General features: G+C 33.6%; 2 protein-coding genes across 2 annotated transcripts; both read right to left on the bottom strand.

Moving 5' to 3' along the window:
• Positions 1-3,885: 3,885 nt before the first annotated feature.
• Positions 3,886-9,918, bottom strand: LOC105322494 (uncharacterized). Its single transcript, XM_011421239.4, has 3 exons — positions 9,236-9,918; positions 6,354-6,453; positions 3,886-5,261 (listed from the first exon to the last, which is right to left on the bottom strand). Exons 1-3 carry the CDS (start codon positions 9,459-9,461, stop codon positions 4,913-4,915), a joined length of 675 nt encoding a protein of 224 aa, XP_011419541.3. The 5' UTR covers positions 9,462-9,918; the 3' UTR covers positions 3,886-4,912.
• Positions 9,919-11,807: 1,889 nt separating this feature from the next.
• Positions 11,808-15,818, bottom strand: LOC105322502 (hypothetical protein). Its single transcript, XM_034448836.2, has 3 exons — positions 15,400-15,818; positions 13,909-14,008; positions 11,808-12,703 (listed from the first exon to the last, which is right to left on the bottom strand). Exons 1-3 carry the CDS (start codon positions 15,638-15,640, stop codon positions 12,400-12,402), a joined length of 645 nt encoding a protein of 214 aa, XP_034304727.2. The 5' UTR covers positions 15,641-15,818; the 3' UTR covers positions 11,808-12,399.
• Between the last annotated feature and the right edge of the window lie 5,703 nt (positions 15,819-21,521).

The following is a 21,521-nucleotide window of genomic DNA, read 5'->3' as shown; positions in this document are numbered from 1 at the left end:
CTCTCTCTCTCTCTCTCTCTCTCTCTCTCTCTCTCTCTCTCTCTCTCTCTCTCTCTCTCTCTCTCTCTCTCTCTCTCTCTCTCTCTCTCTCTCTCTCTCTCTCTCTCTCTCTCTCCAGATTGTAGCTTTGAAAATTTATGATGTTGATAGTTAAATTTTCTGTTTGTTGTGTGGAAATATTTTTTATCTTTGAAATAATAATTTTTTTTTCAATGCACTTTTGGACATTTTTCTTAATACCGGCTGTTAGAATTAGAATTTTCTTATTCAAAACAAATATGATTTTAAAACACGTACAAAAAAAAGGTCGTATATCCCTGGCTTTGGCAATGAGAATTAATAATTTTATTCCGTAATAAATAAAATCCGAAGGTCAAGCTAACTTCATTCATCTCACCTGAAAATTTGTCACGTGACAAATGAATAAATAAATCGCTTAGTTTGATATACAGCTATCTAATATTAAGAGCTTACAAAAACCCGTGGAATAAACTTAACAATAATATCGATGTAACATTGGCCCGGGAGAAGAACAAATTGCGTGTAATGTATACGCTTGCATAATACAAAAAGCAAGCATGCATCTTAATTTGTTTACACAGTGTGGTAAATGAATATAATTTATAATTCAAGTAGATTTCAGACACTTGACTAAAAAAAAATCCATGCAATTGTGCAATCATGCCATTTAAGATATAAAAAAGTCGGTTTGACAAGCAAATAAATGTGGTTAATTTTCGGGTAATTTAAAGAGTAGATAAATATACCGCTTCTTCAAAAGACTTCGTGGATATCAAATATATATAATATATATTTCATTTTTACTTCATGAATTTATTCAAAATCATGAACTTTTGTGTAAAATATCACTAATTTTTGCAATATGTCCTACATTATTACGTGTTCTTTTTAAGAGATTAAAATATATCCCTTGTTTTGGAGAACACTTATACAGTGACGAGACGGACTCAACAGCTATCGATAGGTTTGTATGAACAAGGATTTGTTTTAAAAGTACAGCTAAGTTTGAAAAATAGATCCTCTAGCTCCGTATCTCCTCTAGCATGTTTTATCTACCTCTTTACATTTTTATTAAAGTGTTAAAAGCAAAGTCAGTAGGTTCGCATTCATATAGCACACTGATAAATAAAAATATCAAAAATAACAAATATCCGCGTCACAAAGCTTAAGCAAATTGAATATTCTTATCTTTAGTGTACCATTAAGTTGAAAATATTTTACCTGGGGGGTTATTACCGGGGTGTATGTCACCCAGGGCACTCATAGTTTAGATATAGTACGTTGCTCCATGTATGGAAACGAGACAATATATTCATTAAAAACAAAGTGCTGAGTTTTGGACTGGTCAGCACGTTTGTTTACGCTTAAGTTTTAGATAAAAGCAGCAGCTAATAATCTTGCCCCGCTGTCAAACACTTTATTTAAACAAGAAGTTTCATTAATGCAAACCCCTTAGACAACTCCTTTCCAGTATTTAATATACACTGCAATGCGGGCCAATTTCTTTACCTTTAGGGTTATCCGATAAACGCCATCATTAATTGACGCCGATATTTTAATTTCTGATCTTAAATCTGGTTTCGTATGTTTGCTCTCTTCTTCTGAATCTGTCCAACTTATTAATGTAGATAAAGAGGGTCCAAACGAATTCTTGATTCACCCAACAGGGGTTAACTGAATTCTGAAAATTTCAAATCAATATCATAATTCCCCGTAACTATTTATTTTGTCGATTCAAGAAAACGGGTTCCTACTTTTAAAATACACGCAATTTCTTTCAAAATAGTCTGTTAACTTTCACATTGAATTAAAAGCATCACGTTACACATATTCTTATTTCAAAAGAATTGTCAATTTCCATATATATATGAAGATGAATATAATTAAAACAAATTATTGAATGGAGAATTTAATTAAAACAGATTAACTGTACGAAATATATAGATGCATGACTGACGCAAAACACACACGCACGTACACTCGCACGTGTGTGTGTAAAAAAAAAAACAAGTCTAGGGGTGAATTTAGAGTTTGGTTATCGGTTCTAAACAAGTTTATAGATCAGTTTTGGGTTTCAATTCTGTTTACCGTGTTAAACAAATGAACAGAATAATGGAATCACAAGTACATGTAGTTAGCCAGGTAGTGTGGTGTTCCAATGGGGCCACTTCGACCTTGAAAGTTCGCACTTTCGCCTTTAGGTCGAAGAAGCGAGAGTGCGAGTGCGACGGCGAAGGAGCGAAGATGCGATGGCAAAAGTGCGAAGGTGCGAAGGCGAAGGAACGATACTTCTATCGCATCTTCGCCTTCGCAACTTAGCACTCTCGCCTTCGCAACTTCGCACTCTCGCCTTCGCCTTTTTTGATAACATTCAGAAAGTCTCGGTCGATTACATATAATTTGATGCAGGCTCCGTACTCGCCAAGGTTTTCCGATTAATCCATGATATTATTGGTACGCATGCGCTAGGCCATTGTGCTTACTATGAATGTTTATAAATATTTTAATGTGTATATGTGACATATATGTTTACCAGTGCTGGTTATGCCCAATCATTATATACTCCACATAAAATGTAATGTCCGTCATAATGTATACATAAGCACTTCCAGACTCCTGTCACTTACCAGCTGTCTGTTTACCGTGGATCAAACACAGTAACATTCTAATTTCATTATGCGACACTCCTTGCTCATGTATTTAATAACTTCACACATACAGTAATGGTGGAGAGAGGGTCCGGATCCCATCCCCCCGGAAAATTTAATTTTATTAATTATATATAATAAAATCTCCAAAATATGTCTCGGACCCCCCCCCCCCGGCAAATATAATTATCCATCGACCCCCCCCCCCCCTAGAAAAAGTTATGGATCTGCGCAGGCTGTTGAAAATAAATTATATAAATTCTAAAAAGTTCATCGTCTGCCTCAGACGTCTTTTTATACAGCCAAAATTGTCTTTAAACGATAGAGAGCTCCACAATTATAAAGAGGCAAAGGCGAAAGCGCGAAGTTGCGATGGCGAAGGAGCGATAGTAGTATCGCTTCTTCGCCTTCGAAACTTCTTACTTTCGCCTTCGCATCTTCGCGTTTCACCATCGCATCTTCGCACTTTCGCTCCTTCGCCGTCGCACCTTCGCACTTTTGCCTTCGCAACTTCGCACTCTCGCACCTTGATCTAAAAGCGAAAGTGCGAAGGTCGAAGTGGCCCCATCGGAACACCATAGGGTAGAGAGATGTCTGTCCCAAGATATTTATGCTGCACGTTTGGACGATTTTTAATAAAAATACACATACCTGTGAAAGAAGTATGATTGAAATCGATGATTAATGGTTAATTTCTAATTAAGATAACTTCATTCACACACGTAAAAATTTTAAGGAACAAAAACAGATGACAACTTTTCTTTTTTCTATTCGTTAGTCACTCGGAACACCTCGCACAATTTTTCAACGTTATCATCCGGGTACCTTCGTCTCTTTAGCAATGGAAAATTTCCGTAGACTTTATTTTTTGCCGTATATTGAAACCTTATAAGCTAGAGGACGTTTAAAAGGGGAAATCTTGGGATTTTTTAATAAACATCGTCTAAATCAAGAGGTATTTATTAATATGAAATAATTCAAGAAAAAATTCGGCAAAAATATCTTGGGACAGACTATAAGTAAAAATCATGCATGTTTGTAATAATAATTAATAATTTCCTCTTAATACAGGAAAAAAAAATGTCTAGGATTTTTATTCCTCTTGCTAAAATTCTGTTATTATTTTTATCTCAGTGTCATATATACACGTTGAAACACCGTGAAAAGATAAAAACTCGTTTTTTTTTTAGTTTTATTGTAACATCAAAATACAGAATGAAAGACAAGGGATACCTTCCTAACCCTAAATAATGAGGTGTTCTGAACAAGCACCGTTATAACTGATATTTAATGCATTTTAAGTCCCATTAAAATTTTGCATCAAATTGGGCACCACCAAAAGAATTGTTTGCCCCGGTAAAGGTAAATGATGAAAACTATTACTAATATATAAATACATGCAAAACATATATTAGACCTTGATTAAGTCCAACTCGAAGCGGCAATGTTCACTTCTCAGAAAGTATTGGGAGGTGGCGCCGCCGCCATCCCTTTCCCGCAATCCAAACCGAATTTTAAAAACTACCCTCGCTAGTGGTTGGATGGTTTCATAAACCGGTTTCAGTTATACCCAAAACAAATTTAAACAATCGGTTTTAGGTTCAAACTAGTTTGAAACCAATTGAGAAAAAAAATGAATGGTTTCCTATTGTGGTTCGAAACTTAAACCAGTTTTTAAGAAACAAATTCACCCTTAATTTCGATCATAAAAAGTGACCGAGTGAGGTTTAACGTTAACGCATCTCATTCCTACTAAATCCATTGTTTTTTCCTCTGTGTTTTTTTTAATCATAAGCAGTCTACATAGTTAATCACGACGGGATGATGAAATACTATTTAAGACCATATGGGTATATTATGCGTTTTTTTTTACTAAGTAAAACGATCACTGTTAAAACATGCATGAAGCTTTCTGCATATACATGTATACTGCATGCTATTAACTCTGCCGTAATGGCCAGGTATATATCAAAAAAGGTTTAAAAACCGTTCTATTTAAAAATGAATGTTTGTTTTTTAATATCTTATACGACTACATTTTTTTTTTTTTTTTTTTTTACAAAGTGCAAGTACAAATTAAAGCTTGCACAATCGGAAGACCCCGGGAACCAGGCTGATGGAAGCGATTCAAACCACAGCACTTAACTGTGAAACCAATAGAATTACTACTCAATATGAAAATAAATAATCGCTGTTCAATGTAATAAATAATGAAAACATAATAGTTGACCAGATTTCGGTCTTCATCTGGTGCTGGTGTTAATATTCCGGACCCCGTGTGTGTGGGGCACCCACGTGTTTAGTTCTCTCGCAGGTTTCAACTCCTTCCGAACTAAAGATGGAGTCGTCTCCATTGTTTCTCCAGACATCACCGACACAGAATTAGGATGTGATGTAGCTACCGTGTAACCCGATCTGGGGTTATTCTTGATGTCTTGCTGTTTTGGTTGAAAATTTTTCACTTTCATGACGTCATTGTTGCCTTGACAACATGACCAGCACTTGATGCAACATCTCGTGCAGCAATAGTAACAACACCCAACCTCCATCATTTCTTCAACATCACGTTGAAAGCTTACACGGGAACTTTTGCTGCAAAGAAAAAAGCGAGAAAAATTATCGATGTCGAGATAATGGCGAAATAAATTATATATATACAGCGATCGATACAAATAGTTTCACGAAGAACACGGGGGAGATATGTGTTGATTTATGAAATATACTAGACTTTGACCCATGCGTGCACAGGTTGACATTGTATATGATATCGGACATTTACGAAATAGATACATCGACACACCGTATTATTGCCATTTACATAATAAAGCTTTAAGCCTACACTAATGCTATTAATTTCACAACACTCTACGTAGTTAGGATATTCTAACTGTGTCTCGGGACAGGCCTACTGTATACCACAGTTAAACTGCCTCCCATATTTCCGTGATGTAGCAAGAAATTGCAGAATAATTTCGAAACGACTTTGGAGAAAATGAACGAAGCTGCATTGAAAATAACAGTCAAATTATTCACAATAAAGCCCTTTTGAGGCTTTAAATATCTTTCATCTAAAATTTAATTCATATTAATGAAGATTTCAACACTTTCTCCAGCTTCGAGTTGACATTCGGAACTATCGGGATTTTTATTTTAAATTCACTGAGTTAGAGTTATCTCCCGTATTTCCTTTGATGAACAGAATATATATATATATATATATATATATATATATATATATATATATATATATATATATATATATATATATATATATATATATATATATGACAAATTTTCAATGAAAATTCACACGTATTTGTTATATCGTTTCTGAGTTTATCCATGCAAATGTGATGTTGTGGAAACAAAAACTAAAGAGTCTCCCGTGATTTAGCTTGAATGTAATGCGCATGCGCAAGATTGTAAAATCCGAAAAATCCATATGATTTCCGGACTTTTAAAAAGAATTTTCGTTGATTATTCATTAGCGAAACTTGATTGAGAAAAAATAAAACCCGATTGGTAATGTTCAAGTGCCAATAATGTTTAAAATATATAAAACAAATGGCAGTACTCTTTCAATTTCTCGGTATTAAAGCCCAAAAATTCAAGTCTATTATTTCTAATATAGTAGAATAGATATACATGTAAAATATTCTTTGTATAGCTTGACAGTTTAAGTACCTGCAAAGTCGGAGGCAAACTTTTAAGAAGAGCAATAGAAGAAGCAGCAGCAGCAGGAAACCAATGAATGATATGGCGCCTATCCCTACATACAGCCATTCTGAAACACAGGAAAATATGTCCATTGTTTACAATAAAATTGGTGCATTTATGTAGGCTGATGTAAAACTTGTATAACTTCTATATTTTCTTAAAACGTCTAACAGATAAAAAAGAACGATATTACAAGTAACCAAGATGATGTAACTTCGTTGTCTCATTTTTGGAGAAAAAAAAACAACAAATGTATTGCTTTTGTAAATAAACAAAATTGAAAAAAAAAATGTAATATGTAAAATGCTTATCATCCCTGAATCAAATTTAATAAACTTCCAGTCTATGATGTTCGGTTTGTTATCGAAAATCATGGTCATTTAAATCACCACTGTGCAGAAACCTCTTTAACGATAATAAAAATGTCACCGAGAGCACAGCTTTAATGATTTGCACTCTTGCATATTTGTCAAGGTGCATATAAACGAGCAAAACTAGCCTTGGACGAAATATTGCTCTATTCCCAATTCCTAATATCAGGTGTTCTGTCGTCAAAAGGCTTTAAACAAATATTTGACGTTTTCTAATATGTTCAATTAATTGCATTGATCCTCCTTTTACGTAAGAGACAATGTCGTAAAATGTGAAATTTATGTCAAAGAGATTATGCCGTAAACCGGTTAAGAGTGTCGTAAAATATAGTGGATATTGCTTTTTAATTTGTTATGTTCATGATATATATTGGGAATAGATAAAAAAACGTATTTGACATGAAACCCATATCCTGTTTATTGCTAGGGACTCGAAGTTGTTAACTCCGAAATCAGGTCAGTTTATATATATCTAAAAACAGAGGTATCTAAGTACGGGAATCACCGTTACCACGCGTAATCAGCCTGAGGGTTTTTTCTTTTATCATCAAACTGTAGATGAACGATTAAAGAACTTTTTGAAATAAAATGGTTATAAGATTCAATTTGATGAATGATCATTAAAGAAAAAATACCAAATAATTAATAAGGACAAGTACATGTTATATAAAGTTTATTTCTTTTTTGTTAAATTCACTCAGAAAATTATTTTGTTTTGAAAACAGGTATTTTATATAGTGTTAAGCTAAACAGGAAAAAAAAAAATAAAAAAAAATGAACTGTTTGGTTTCTGATTATTCAATTTTTTGTTTGTTTGTTATTTTTTCAAATAATAAAAATTGCAAATTTGAGCAATTCTGTTCCAGTCATAAATACTAACGTGAACCGATTTAAGGAAATACTTACATGTAAAGAAATCAATGAATATGTCTTAACAACGTACAATGTATTTACTAACGCTTTCAGATGCTAGTCTCTACATTAGTTTCTTGCTGGATCTAGAAAATTTTCCCAGGGGTTGGATTCTGACGGATACGTTTTGTTTGCCGGGGATGGGGGGGGGGGGGGTGTCCAAGCCCTGGCCTAATACGCTAATACAGAATATCGCGATAAAATTGAATTTTCCAGGGATACGCGGGAACCCTACCACCTTCCTCACCACAGACATATACACTTAGATCCGTGAATGGATTTTTGAGTTTTGTTTGGAGAAATCTTGTATGTTTACGAAAATTAATCTCATGTATTTTATCGTCTCAAATCACGATTCGGAGTCTGCATAGCTCCCTTCTACAAAGAGGATCATACACATTGGGCGTGGTTTGCGACCTTGCACTTACTTCGTTTTCCTTGTGAAAAAGGTTGAACAAAGTGGTTTTTGTTCTTTAGTAATTATTATACGTAATATCGAGATCAGTGCATCTACTAGCAATCATGTACATGTACGAATTTCATTTTATTTTATTTTTTTTAAAAATATCATTTGATTGCATTTCATGTTATGACAACTGCATAGACTATAGTAATATTAAGAGTCCTGAATTATTTTTATTTTTTTTTTCAAATAATTATGCAAGAAAACAGGAATCAATACAATGAATTCAAAATGTATCCTTATTATGTCATGTGACATGAATTAAACTCTTTTATTTACATATCTAGGGATTAAAATTCCATTTTGCAACAAAATAATATCGTAAAAAAGTTAACTTCAATCGATAAAGAATTAATTGAAACACTTTCTAGATCAGATTTTCTGTACACCATTTCAAAACACTGTAACTTCTTAATTGAGAACAAATTAAGCAAATATATTTTGCACTTTTAAAACTGATTTTCTACAAATTCTGTTTTTCATCGTTTTTTGATCTTATCTAATTGTGTTTATTAATATTTATTCTGCTTTGAAAATCTTAATCATTGTTATTTTCCCGGGCTCCTCCATTGTTTTGTTTTGATTCCTACATTGTTTTGTTTTGATTTTATTTGAATTGATATCTTTCTACCTTTTAATTGATTTCAAAATGACATACTAGTAATCAAGAAAATGTTCGCATGAATTAACGATCGGTGATTACCGAGACAGAAGAGGCATTATGATAACAAATCTGCATACTTTTGGTTAAGCTGACTTGAATGACCACTAACAAAAATATTCTATAAATACAAATAACACGGCTGTAAACTTACAAATAAGTATTTTCTATACCTGAATGTATCTGCTTATTTTTACATATTCTAGTGTCTTGTTTGTGATGACACTATAGAATTTGAAGCATTTCTTCAATGACGGAAACACCGTGTTTTGGGGTGCAAGCAGGGTTTGCATACTATAATTATACGAAATGAAAATAATTCAAAAATGTCAATAATCTAATATTTCATATCTTTGAACAATTTAATAAAACCAAAATGCTAAAAAAAGAAAATGATTCCCTATTCCTTAATTTGTGGGTGTAAACTTTTTGTCCTTTTTACCTTCGTACTCCGGAGCATCAGTGGTAGTGGTGGTCGCGGAACACGTGGGGTACGTCCCTGACCAGTTCCCAGTGTTGCCATCGCACGTCAGGGTGGGGTTCCCTTCCAGTGAGTACGAGGAGTGGCAGATAAAGTACACCTGATCACCGTTCTCATAGTAAGTCTTGTCTATCACATGATAACCATTGGACACCCCGCTAGGATCTGAACAGTTGTACGCCGACATTTCCTCAGGATCTTACAACTTTCTCCCCCTCCTCTCTCTGGTATCGATAGGATAATGTTTTTAAAAAAGGAAAATGGTTCTATTTTATTGCTGGTGACAGCTAATATGAACTGAACCCAAAGTTTGTCATTATTTTTACAAGACTTTCTTCTGTATTTGAGATATCGAATTTCACTTCGGCAAATGCGGTTACTTCGCACGTTTCATATAAATACATCAAATTATGACGGAACCGCTTCCGATCTGTGAAATCGTACTCGACTTCTTAAAAAAGATGATTATTTGGCCCAAAGAATGGGAAACAGTTCAAAAAACGATTCGAAATGCACAACAGAAGCCGTTATGTAACTCTTTAACGTCCCGATATATTGCAGTGTCAAAACGATAATCCTTCTTCAAGATTGTGTAGATCCGTCCTAGAAAATGTACTCGTGTGTACGGGATGGAAGAGCTTTTTATTTAAATACCGAAATCTATCAGACACCTCCTTGTTTTATGATCTTAAAATTCAAAAGGATGGAACGATTGAATTACGAAAGAAAGTTAAGTCAACAGATAAATGAATAGGTTACCCTCTTTAAACACTTCAGCGAGACTTCTACTACCTGGTAACGGCATAAAAACACAATGGCACGACACAAACAGGATCATTGTACTCATAGAGCCCGAGACAGGGGAAACACGCGGGAGAGAGAGAGAATGAGAGAGAGAGAGAGAGAGAGAGAGAGAGAGAGATTCTGTTCATTCCAACAATATTTTAAAGGTAAAATACTTTCTATTTATGGCCTCCTTGGAGAGAGAGAGAGAGAGAGAGAGAGAGAGAGAGAGAGAGAGAGAGAGAGAGAGATCGAGATCAGAAAGAGATCAGAAAAAGAGAGAGAGATCAGAAAGAGAGAGAGAGAGAGAGAGAGAGAGAGAGAGAGATTCTGTTTATTCCAACAATATTTTAAAGGTAAAATACTTTCTATTTATTGTCTTCTTGAAGAGAGAGAGAGAGAGAGAGAGAGAGAGAGAGAGAGAGAGAGAGAGAGAGAGAGAGAGAGAGAGATATTCTGTTTATTCCAACAATATTTTAAAGGTAAAATACTTTCTATTTATTGCCTCCTTGGAGAGAGAGAGAGAGAGAGAGAGAGAGAGAGAGAGAGAGAGAGAGAGAGATTCTGTTTATTCCAACAATATTTTAAAGGTAAAATACTTTCTATTTATTGCCTCCTTGAAGAGAGAGAGAGAGAGAGAGAGAGAGAGAGAGAGAGAGAGAGAGAGAGAGAGAGAGAGATTCTGTTTATTCCAACAATATTTTAAAGGTAAAATACTTTATATTTATTGCCTCCTTGAAGAGAGAGAGAGAGAGAGAGAGAGAGAGAGAGAGAGAGAGATCTTATATTGAGAGTGAAAATAATTTCTTTAAAGTGTTCGGTGTGACTGCCCATTTTTTGTAATTTAACAATTCAAATGTCAGTATAGCAGGGAAAATAATAGCACTGTTTGTCAAATGTACAATTTTAAAACATAAATCAAACTGACTGTCACGCAAAAGTTAAAACAACTGTTTACATGTAATTTAAGAGACACTGCTATCAATGCTGTCTTTATACGCTGTTATCTGTAAGTCTGTGCAATCAATACAGGTAGTGAGTTGGCACACGTTGAAACAAAAATTGTTTCGAAAACAACAAATGTATAATTAAGGTCATAAGGTTAAGACACCTAACCTGTCTAATGATTTCATTTTCCAATTTCTAATGAACACGTACAAAATCGCAATGATATCACTCTGTAGACCATTAATTAATGCTCTAATCAATGTAAATATGTTAATTGTAGCTTCAATATATCTTACTTTGTTTTTGGGAGAAAGTTTATATAGTCTTTAATTGTCAGTTACCCATTTAATTTGAGAGTCAATAAAGTCAGTTGAAATAAAATTAATCAGTGCAATCTACCTAATTGCACGGTCATTAAGTAGTTTTAAGACATCGCCAGACTTATCGTGCGGTCCGAAGTCCATATACATGGGCTCAAAGGCCGAATCTTTCTAAGTAAGACGTTTTTGCGCCTTTAATTGTCGGTTTCGCCGATTTATTTACAATTACATTACAGTCACGATGACCAACTGCTATCATTTACAACTTAAGCTGATAATCGTTTTACGATTCTTGATTTAAAATCCACAAAAATCACACCCCCCCCCCCACCATCACCCTTAATGAAAGCAGAATTGAAAGAAATACCCTCATCCCTCCTAAAAAAAACAAAAAAACAAATACGACCCCCAACCACAAAACACCCGCCCCCACCCCAAAAAAATAAACCCCAACAGAAGAAAACAGAACCACATAACACGAATTAACAAAGAAGTTGTATTTGACAAACAACTAATAACAAATGAGGTCTGACACCTCTCGCTGAAATCAGTACAGTGCATATACAAAATGAAAATGTTTTAGGCTTTACCGATATATCAAATATACTTTGATTCCTCATCTAGGATTTAAATATATATAATATCCTTTTACAAAAATAAACCCCAATCTTTCATGAATTCTATATTTGACATTGTTTCTTGACAATCAAAATTCTGATGGACAGGAATTAACATTTTTGTATAGGACAATATGGGACATAAAACATGAACAAAATGCACTCCAGTGAATAAAAACCATTTCAAACGGATTCTTAGTTATTATGTACTGGTAAAACATAAAACAAAAGACGTACTGATAAAACAAAACACTAGAGTGTACACACTCGATCTAATCATAAAAAAATTGATCGATTTTGGCAGAGAAAATTACAGATAACTTCAACTTCACATCATCTCGCGTCAATGATCACGATCATGCGATGTCCAAATTGTCCATGTAATGACATCACGACGGTAAATGTCCAGTCATCCGGGCACTTTGTGTTCGATTATGTGACGTCATTCTTCGAAGCACTATTTTGTACTTGTGTTGATATTCCTCATCGGGTTGGAGTGCGGTTTCCACTCCGTGATTTCCTTGGCGGGCTTGACTTCTTTTCGTATCGTCTTTGGTGTCCAGCCCGACCTGTCGTCAAGGACAACCGACGAAGGGGAGACGGAAGTGTCCCTCTGTGGAGGGGTGAGGTTCCCTTTCAGGTCATCATCTTCTGCACAGCATCTGCAGCATTTCAGACAACAACGCATGCAGCACGCGTAGCAGCAGCCGACATCCAGCTGTTCCTGGATCCCGTGCAGAGCGTTCACTTTGGACCGTTTCCTGAAAGAGTATGGGTTTAGCAAGTGATCGAGATGTTGTAAACATGGTAACATTTGTTATCATTTTCGAAAAGAGTGTTCCATAAATTATGAATGATATATTTTTTCATTAGCTATTGGGACAAAATTTGATCCTGAAATAACAGTAAGATACGCAGAGATAGCAACATTTTACCCCGCAAAATTTCAATGTTTACAGTAGTGGAAACAAACATTTGGTCTTATATATGCATATATATGGAATCTTATACTATGTGTTTCTCAGCATGGGTGAATTTTTTAACAACGATACACTGTAGAGATCAATGTTAACTGGTAAGATGATAGTTCTTCAGCACAGTCGCTCGAGTTTCTATGTGTCTTTATCTATGATAACACCACAACCCGATTTTGTAATGTATAGTCCAATACATTTCATAATGACTATTTTTAATAATAATCATACAATTGCTAAAAAATATGAATACTAGTAATAAGGAATCAATCCTATAAAAATATTATAGGAGGTGATCAAATACGGTCGAGGTGATGAAATCGATCATTTAAACCCTTCGGACATTACTGAATTTGATCTCCCCGACCGTATTTGATCACCTCATAATACTCAAAGAATGATTCCTTATTGCTTAAAGAATGTCATTATGTTTAAAATGCAAAGGCGGGTTATGTAATTTTTGTAATGTTTGCAAATTTATACCTTCATCAACTTCAAAAACAAGCAATCATATTGTTTAGATGTACTTTCTTTGATATTTTTTCAAAGGCTTCTCTTTTAATTTCATTTCCCCCTCAGTTAGTTTCAACCAGGAACTTGTAACCCTGGCAACTCATTGTTTTTTTCATAGAAACGATTGTATACTGTTTGTAATTCCTTAACAAAAATTCTTGCCTACGATTAAAAGTAAGATAGTCTTAAAAGTATTTTTATAGTCTGTTTCAAGTTGGACAATAATGCTACACAAAATTGTAAAAAGAAATGAATATTCCTTAATAAAATTTCTTTTAAAGTTAATCATATCGTACGAACACATTGAAAAGGTTACAACTAACCCCCCCCCCCCCTCCCCCCCCCCCACCAAAAAAAAAAAAAATAAAAGACAAAAAAAAAAAAAAAAAAACCCAAAAAAAACCACACAAAAAACAAAAAAAAAAACCAGTAAAAATGGGTCTTGTTCTATGAAACTATAAATAAACAGCTTTTCTTACCTGCATAGGCGGTAACATAGAAATATACATGCAAGAAGTACAATCAGCAGGAAGAGTAGTGCTAGAAATGACATCAGCCCGACCCCAACATATAGCCAGTCTGTAAACAGGTGAAAAACATATTATAGTATTGTCTATCCCAGTTCAGGTACGTAGCATCATTTTTGAAAGCGGGGGCCAGTCTTAAAGATCTTGACGAGCAAAAAAATAATACTACTTATAATGAAAAATATAAATTAAAATTTGAAAATGTGCAAATAATCAAAATCCTTATCCGTCCTGAGGGGGTGGGATGGGGGGCTGGGGTTGCGTTACCTATAACTTTGATTTCACTGTTGTTTTCCTTATTTTCACTTCAATTTTTCACATGTTTTCAAAAAAGTGGAAATATTTTTTTCGAATACCATTTTTGTCATATTCTAGAGACTACATAATAAACATCTTTTGCGGTGATTTCTCTTGATATACATGTATAATGAGACATTTAATGTAGATTTTGTTTACTACACAGGTGAAAATACATCAACAAATAATCTATATATAGTCGTTTGAGTTTGTTTTTTAAATTTTGAAATATTAAACCTTTATAGAACTTTCCCAATACACTAAACATGCAATACTTTAAAGAAAAGAATTAAAAAAGCAACACATGTACAAGGTTATTCATAAAGTTGTGCTTAATAATAAAAAAATTAAGATATAAGAGAAAAAAGCTAGTCATGGAACGAAAGTGAAAGCATAAATTTACAAATTTAAAAGTAAAACGTAGCAATTTCAAAATGTTCAATCGACCTAGCTCTAAAGAACTAAAATAATATTACAGATATTTATAATATTCATTATATATGTAATCTTAAAAGAATAAGATATTATTGAAAATACAAATACATCAAATACAAAACCCCCAAAAATTACCTTAAAGGGGTATGGTCACGATTTTTGTCAAAATATATTTTTTTCCATTATAGTGTTTACAATGCTTCATTGAGGTATTTCTAATAGACAACCAACATTTGAGTGTCGTTCGTTGAGTTATAAACGAGTTACGGAGCTTAAAATTTTTTGCTAGGTAAACAAAGCTTTTGTTTACATTTTAAATGTTGAAGGGAGAATTCCAGTTTTTAGACCTAAAATGAATGTGTTAAATGTTAGGAACACTTTATTTATGCTAAAGATGAATACGGAGATAGACAAATTAGCTCAAATTTTTTTTACGGTAATACTGAACCTATGAAAACAAAAACAGGGCACGAGTCTTGTTTACATGACAAAGAATTGTGAGCCCTGTATCTTGCTTATAACTCTACGACTGACTCTCAAATTTAACATGATCATGAGATATGCATTCCTAAAGCATTGTAAATAATAAAAACAGAAAAATAGAATTTGACCGAGATCGCGACCATGCCCATTAAAGTTAACGAATGATTAACTTTAGAGATACATGGTCAAGAAGAAAACAGGGGGTCAATATTCAAAGTTCAAAGTTACCGTCTGAGGGCTGGGTGGTTGTCGTGGTGGTGACGGTGGTGGTGGTCAAGCTACACTTGGGGTAGTTCCCCGTCCAATTCCCCGTGGCCCCGTCACACGTGAGGGTGGGGCTCCCGTTCATGGAATAGTCGGCATAGCATATATAGTACACCTGATCCCTGTCAACATAGTACGACTTGACCACGACATAGTAAGCCTTATTCACTGCTTCAGGGTCCGTGCAGTTGTATGTTGTTGGCATAGTTAACGTTAGAGTACTCTGTCACTTGACTGTTGTAAATGGAAAATGAGCAATGCAAGGTAGACAGGCAATTTTAAACTAAAAACCCCTCACAAGAAAAGTCCATGCGTTTTTAAAATTGACTTCGGTTCCTTTTCATCTTTTGCAGTTTTAGGATTTAACTGTTTAAAAAACCTGACTAATCTCGAAGCAGATACACGAACATATCCTTTTCAATTATATCACTTTTCATAAATCTTCAGCAAATTACGGATTGCCCCACTGTCTTTTATCTATATTTATAAATCAAATGTCGAAAACACACACGAAATGTCATGAAACAGAGAACCAGCTTTTATCTATTTAACAAGGTTCATCGAAGGTCACGGATAAAACGCACGCATTTAATTAATTGCTATTGGTATCATTGCATGTTATATAAGCTAGTCGGAAAATGACAAGATCGATCAATGAAAGCTTGCTATTACGACGGCAAAATTAACCAATATTTTAATTGCATGCCATGAGTAAATTTATCTGGAAATTTGATTTTATCTACCCATTCGTGTGACTTGAATTGCTTGACTGAATTAGATAAATAATGAAAAGAAACCGTTAAGGTGTGATATAAGCACTAATTACTCTTATATACCTATATAATCACTTGTTTACATGTACCAACGTCTCTGTTAAAGCTATGTTGCGTGATGAGTTTTATTTTCATTACCTGTTTGCCTAAATATTGCAAAACGCCAGAAATAAAGGTATTTCATGACCACCAAAACATGGCAAAATGAACACAAATCAATGATTTGATTGTTTTACACATAAAAATTCTAAAATACTGAACACTACGGAAAAGAGTTCCAGGGAATCAAACCTCATACCCCCTTCTCAAAAAAAACCAAACAAACAATGAAAGGATAAATATATAAATAAGAAGAAAAACGCGCATGATATAAAATGTATAATCAGGATATTAAATGTAAATTCTCTTTTATAAAGAACCTGCATATTTCGATCCTTTCAACATTTTTACTTTTGGGGAGTGTATCTCTCACGAAGCCCTTAAACACTGACCTGTTGCGATATGCAGAACAAGCACATTTAGAATTAAAAGGAAAAATCTGACATTTCAACGGCGAGTGAACGTAATTTGATTTTAACAATTACAACATTTCTCAATGCATGATCAATATTCACCGTAACATGTTACCAAAATGTGAAAGCAACAAATCTTATCTTGTTTACTTTCAGTTGTACATAGAACGGGTAATTTGATGTTATAACAAATGAATGCAATTTCTTGGTGAAATTGGAGAAGCACTGAAAGGAAAGGTGTGGATTTAGAATGAAATTGTTTGGCCTGCTTCTACATATGTTTTGTATATCAGCATTTAAGTATGATCATGCACACATTTTATCTTTCTAATTTGGACAACACGTATTTTTTTCTTTTCTTTTTTTCGAAACTTTAATTTCTAGTGACACTTGTCAAGACACACGCGATGCAGTGTATTAGAGTTTTCTTTAAATAACCTCCAACCAATTCTTGCAAAGAATCTTTTCTCTTTTGTAAAAACAAATGACAGGGTAGACAGTGGTTCCAAAATTTTAATGAGCAAGTTTGTCACAAATGCATGTTCAAAACAAATTACCCCTATTGCCATAATGCTTTGCGTTTGTTTAAGTATCCGCTATTGTAACGTCACTGTTTGTTTTAAATATCGTCTACAATTTTTAAAGGTAAAATTGATAAAAAATAAAACCGCCGCAGTTTGTTCTAAATATTCTTTTCAGAAAGTTTGTTTAATCCAGTGCAAGAGGCAAAAAAAAAGAAAAAAAGAAATCAAGAATGAAAAAATGTTATCCTGTTTACTAAAGCTAAAAATAAATAGATACATGTATTAAGATTTAAATACATTTTTAAAGATATGTTTGTCAAATCGTGCCTTTCTATTTAACCCATTCAAAAAAGTCTAACTGAACTGTCAACTTCTAAAAAAATTAAAAAGCGGATTAACACCGTTAACAGCATGTACAAACTAATTAGATAGTATTATTGTCGATAGGATTAATAAAGTATGTCAAGCCTGTTTGATGTGGTTAGAAGTTAGAAAAGGACATCTTGTAGAAAGTTGATAAGCAGGTCCCAGTTCTTTCTACATGTATCTCGTTGACTCATTATAATACTCAGCCTGACTCGGTCGTTTACCGACACTGTCGATTGGAATGTTTCATATTTAAAGCGTCTAGCAGTATTGTACATTCATATTGACACAGTTCATTAGCCTGTGTAATTATTTTGTTTGATTATCCAAAATACCAGCTTCATTAACACTTAAACATTAAACACGAAAGAAAGAACACTTTGAAAATGTCAATAAATTTTTAGAAGCAAAATTTTAATAATAAGTATTGATATTTGTGTTTCGAATGTGTGTTGATAACACAATACCATGTAAGTGAAACATGAGGATTAATATTAAATAAAAAAAAAATGTTTTTATTTAGGACGTTGGATCCTGCGAACATAAGTCTTTAAGTTTTTTTCTTAAGTATTTTTTTTAAAAATCTACATACATAGCTAAACCAAAATTTAAAACAAAATTTTGGGGTCTATATGCTTCTTTTGGTGCTACAGTGTATTTAATATGACCTTTCTGCACTGAAAGTGCAAATTTCACATAAATCGCTTTTCCCTTAATAATTTTTAATCGAAATGAACCATGGCATTAAATACAAACTTCTATTATTTAAAATTAATAACATTAAAATAATCATAAAGAAAAAAGTTTGCAATTTCTTCACCTTATTGATAATTTTGACCTTTTTGCGCTGATAAAACGCTATTTTTATCCATTAACGATTCAACGTGCAAAAACAGTATTTAAAAGTCTCAAACTTTTTCTAAAATTTTAATAGACTTGTCAAAAATATCTTAAAAATTCAGAAAATAAAATCAAAGTATGGGTCTATGATGTAAAATTTGAGATATAGCATGAATAAGCTAATTTTAGAGAAAAATTGGAGTTTTTCTTGACTATTTTCAAATATTAGTAAAATGTGCCAATATATATCGATAGAATTAATGAAATATTGTTGAATATGGTTTTTGAAACATGAAAGTAACCCAATGCAGAAACTATCTGGATATTTGGTCTGCACTGAAAATAAGGAAGCTAAAATTACAGTACTCTGAAACAACTGATGTATGAAAAATGTTTATTTCCTTTTTAAAAACCTCCCGCCGCAAAAATAGCTCCTTACTAAACTCTGTAAATATGTAATTTTCCCTTAACTACTTTATTCAATTTAGTAAATTTTGCATTGTAAAATTGGTAGTTACAAGTAGAATTAATATATGACACAGAATTTCCGGACAAGAGGTGACCCAAAACGGCTACCCAAAATCAAATGAACGAACCTCTTTAAATAAAGTTTACAATGCATACAAATAAAACTACAATGGTAATGAGACAAAACGAATCATTATGCTTTGTAACTTTAATTGATAATCAGTAAAATTGCACGTAAAGTCGATCACTTGACGAGAACCCCTGAAAACGAAGTGCGCCCGTACTCATTACTTCTAATCTTTCCACTTCCGGAAAGAGTGCGCACAAAAACAACATCACCTTTGCGCAGCTGGACAACAGCATTTCCTGTGACGGTATTGTATCCACAATAAGCAAATGTAGAGCCTACAATTCTCTTGTTGACGTGTAGTTGGCTTGTGTACGACTTACTGCATGAAACTCTTGTCACCCATGATAATGAGTATAGGCCATCGACAGGAACCGTAAAAATACCCGTATGTGTGTTGTATCCGTCTCTTAAATTCGTCATCAACGCGTCATAGACGAGAGTATGACCACCTCCAGGATTGGCCAAGTCACGTGATACGTAGGCATAGAATCCCTCTCCTATTGATATAAACGAATATCTTGCATGCCATTTTTAATGAGAAAGCGTATTCATGATTGAATATTTTTCAAATCAAATTGTTCGATGAATACTACATGCAATTATACGTTTGTATTGGACAAAAATCTTGACTTTTGAACTTAAAGTTATGAATCGGTCATCAGACAGCATTTTATTACAATTAGGTTAAGAGCACACAGTCTATTAAATTTGAATGCTAAAAGTTACAAATTCATATACATGTACATGTAATTTATTAGTGATATCAAGCTTGCAGCTTTTTATGAATTTATTCTTACATTGCACTTGATGTTATCAAATGCTTTAACCAGAGGTCCAATTTCTGCAATACCTGTTTAATTCAGATAGAACAGATAGAATTAACAGCCTTTATATGTTTTTTTTCTTATCTCTTTATTTTTTCTTTTTTCTCCTTACCTTTTGGTTTATTGTAAACGGAGCCTTCTCTTTTTTCCAGTTTTGAAACCTTCTGCGTGAGAGCTTGCACTTTTTTCTCGATCTGGAATCGGAGCATGGTCTCTTTATAGAGCTGGTCCATCAGAGTACTCATCAATGTACTATTTGACGGGGTTTTCTCGCTGATGATATTTTTAACTGTACTATTCTTGATAAGAATACTTTTGGCGTTAATCTCAACAACTGTGAAAACAGTCATATACGCCAAAATACATCCAAAAGCCATTGTGTTCATATCTTGCAAAAGCAATTGTGCAATAAAGCAACGAAATTCAAACTTTTATATTTATTGTTTATCAACTGGAAATTTACATTTTATAGTAAATAAATCAATCCATTGTTTACAATCGAGGCATATTTATTAATTGTCGTTTACTTTGGGTAAAATTAAATGCAAACATTGCAATATGTTGCAGTTGTTTAAAACTGTCCACTATTACAACGTATAAATCTTTTTTTCTACACGTAGCTCAAATAAAACATAATTTTAAACGTCAGATATCGAGAAACATAACTGCATTCGTTTCCTATGAAATTCTTTCAGCTGATTCAGAGAGAGAAAGAGAGAGAGAGAGAGAGAGAGAAAGAGAGAGAGTCTAGAATTCCGAGTGATATTTAGGTTTGTCGTGGTGGGGGGGGGGGGGGGGGTCCGAGGCATAGGTTAAGTAGTTTTGCTGTGTTTAAGAAATTTGATTTTTTTTCAGTAAGGGGGGGGGACTTCAGCTTATCTACACAACAAAGCTCTGTATTTCGTTTGTAACTTGACTTTCATTAAATAGAAACACCACTTGTAGCATTAAATAGAAGCACCACATGTAGCATTAAATAGAAGCACCACTTGTAGTATTACATAGAAGCACCACTTGTAGTATTACATAGAAGCACCACATGTAGTATTAGAATGAAGCACCACTTGTAGTATTACATAGAAGCACCACTTGTGGTATTACATAGAAGCACCACTTGTAGTATTACATAGAAGTACCACATGTAGTATTACATAGAAGCACCAATTGTAGTATTACATAGAAGCACCACTTGTAGTATAACACAGAAGCACCACTTGTAGTATTTCATAGAAGCACCAAATTATATGTAGCATTAAAAAGAAGCCCACTTGTGGTATTACATGGAAGCACCAAATTATATGTAGCATGAAATAAAAGCACCACAAGCAGCACAAGAGCTAACCAGGTAAGACATAGACGTGAAATTGATGAAGATTACAATTCATATTAATAATAACTCCCCTTGATGAATGGAGTTTGTGAACCTACTTTAAATAACAATTTTTCCATGTTTAAAAAATAAATATATTTCTACATTTGACATAATATACAGTATTTTGACTGTCCAATGAATGCAATTTTTTATCCAAATTTGTTAAAACTAGTTGGCCAATAAAATAATTTTTAATGTTGATTGTTGGTGCCTATTAGATACCTCAGATTTTGTTATATGGTCTGTAAAGGCTTGTTGGTAAAACGTATTTAAGATT

The sequence above is a fragment of the Magallana gigas genome, chromosome 4, assembly GCF_963853765.1.
Source record: "Magallana gigas chromosome 4, xbMagGiga1.1, whole genome shotgun sequence".
In the NCBI taxonomy this organism is placed as follows: domain Eukaryota; kingdom Metazoa; phylum Mollusca; class Bivalvia; order Ostreida; family Ostreidae; genus Magallana; species Magallana gigas.
This window is presented reverse-complemented; position numbering and strand designations above follow the sequence as displayed.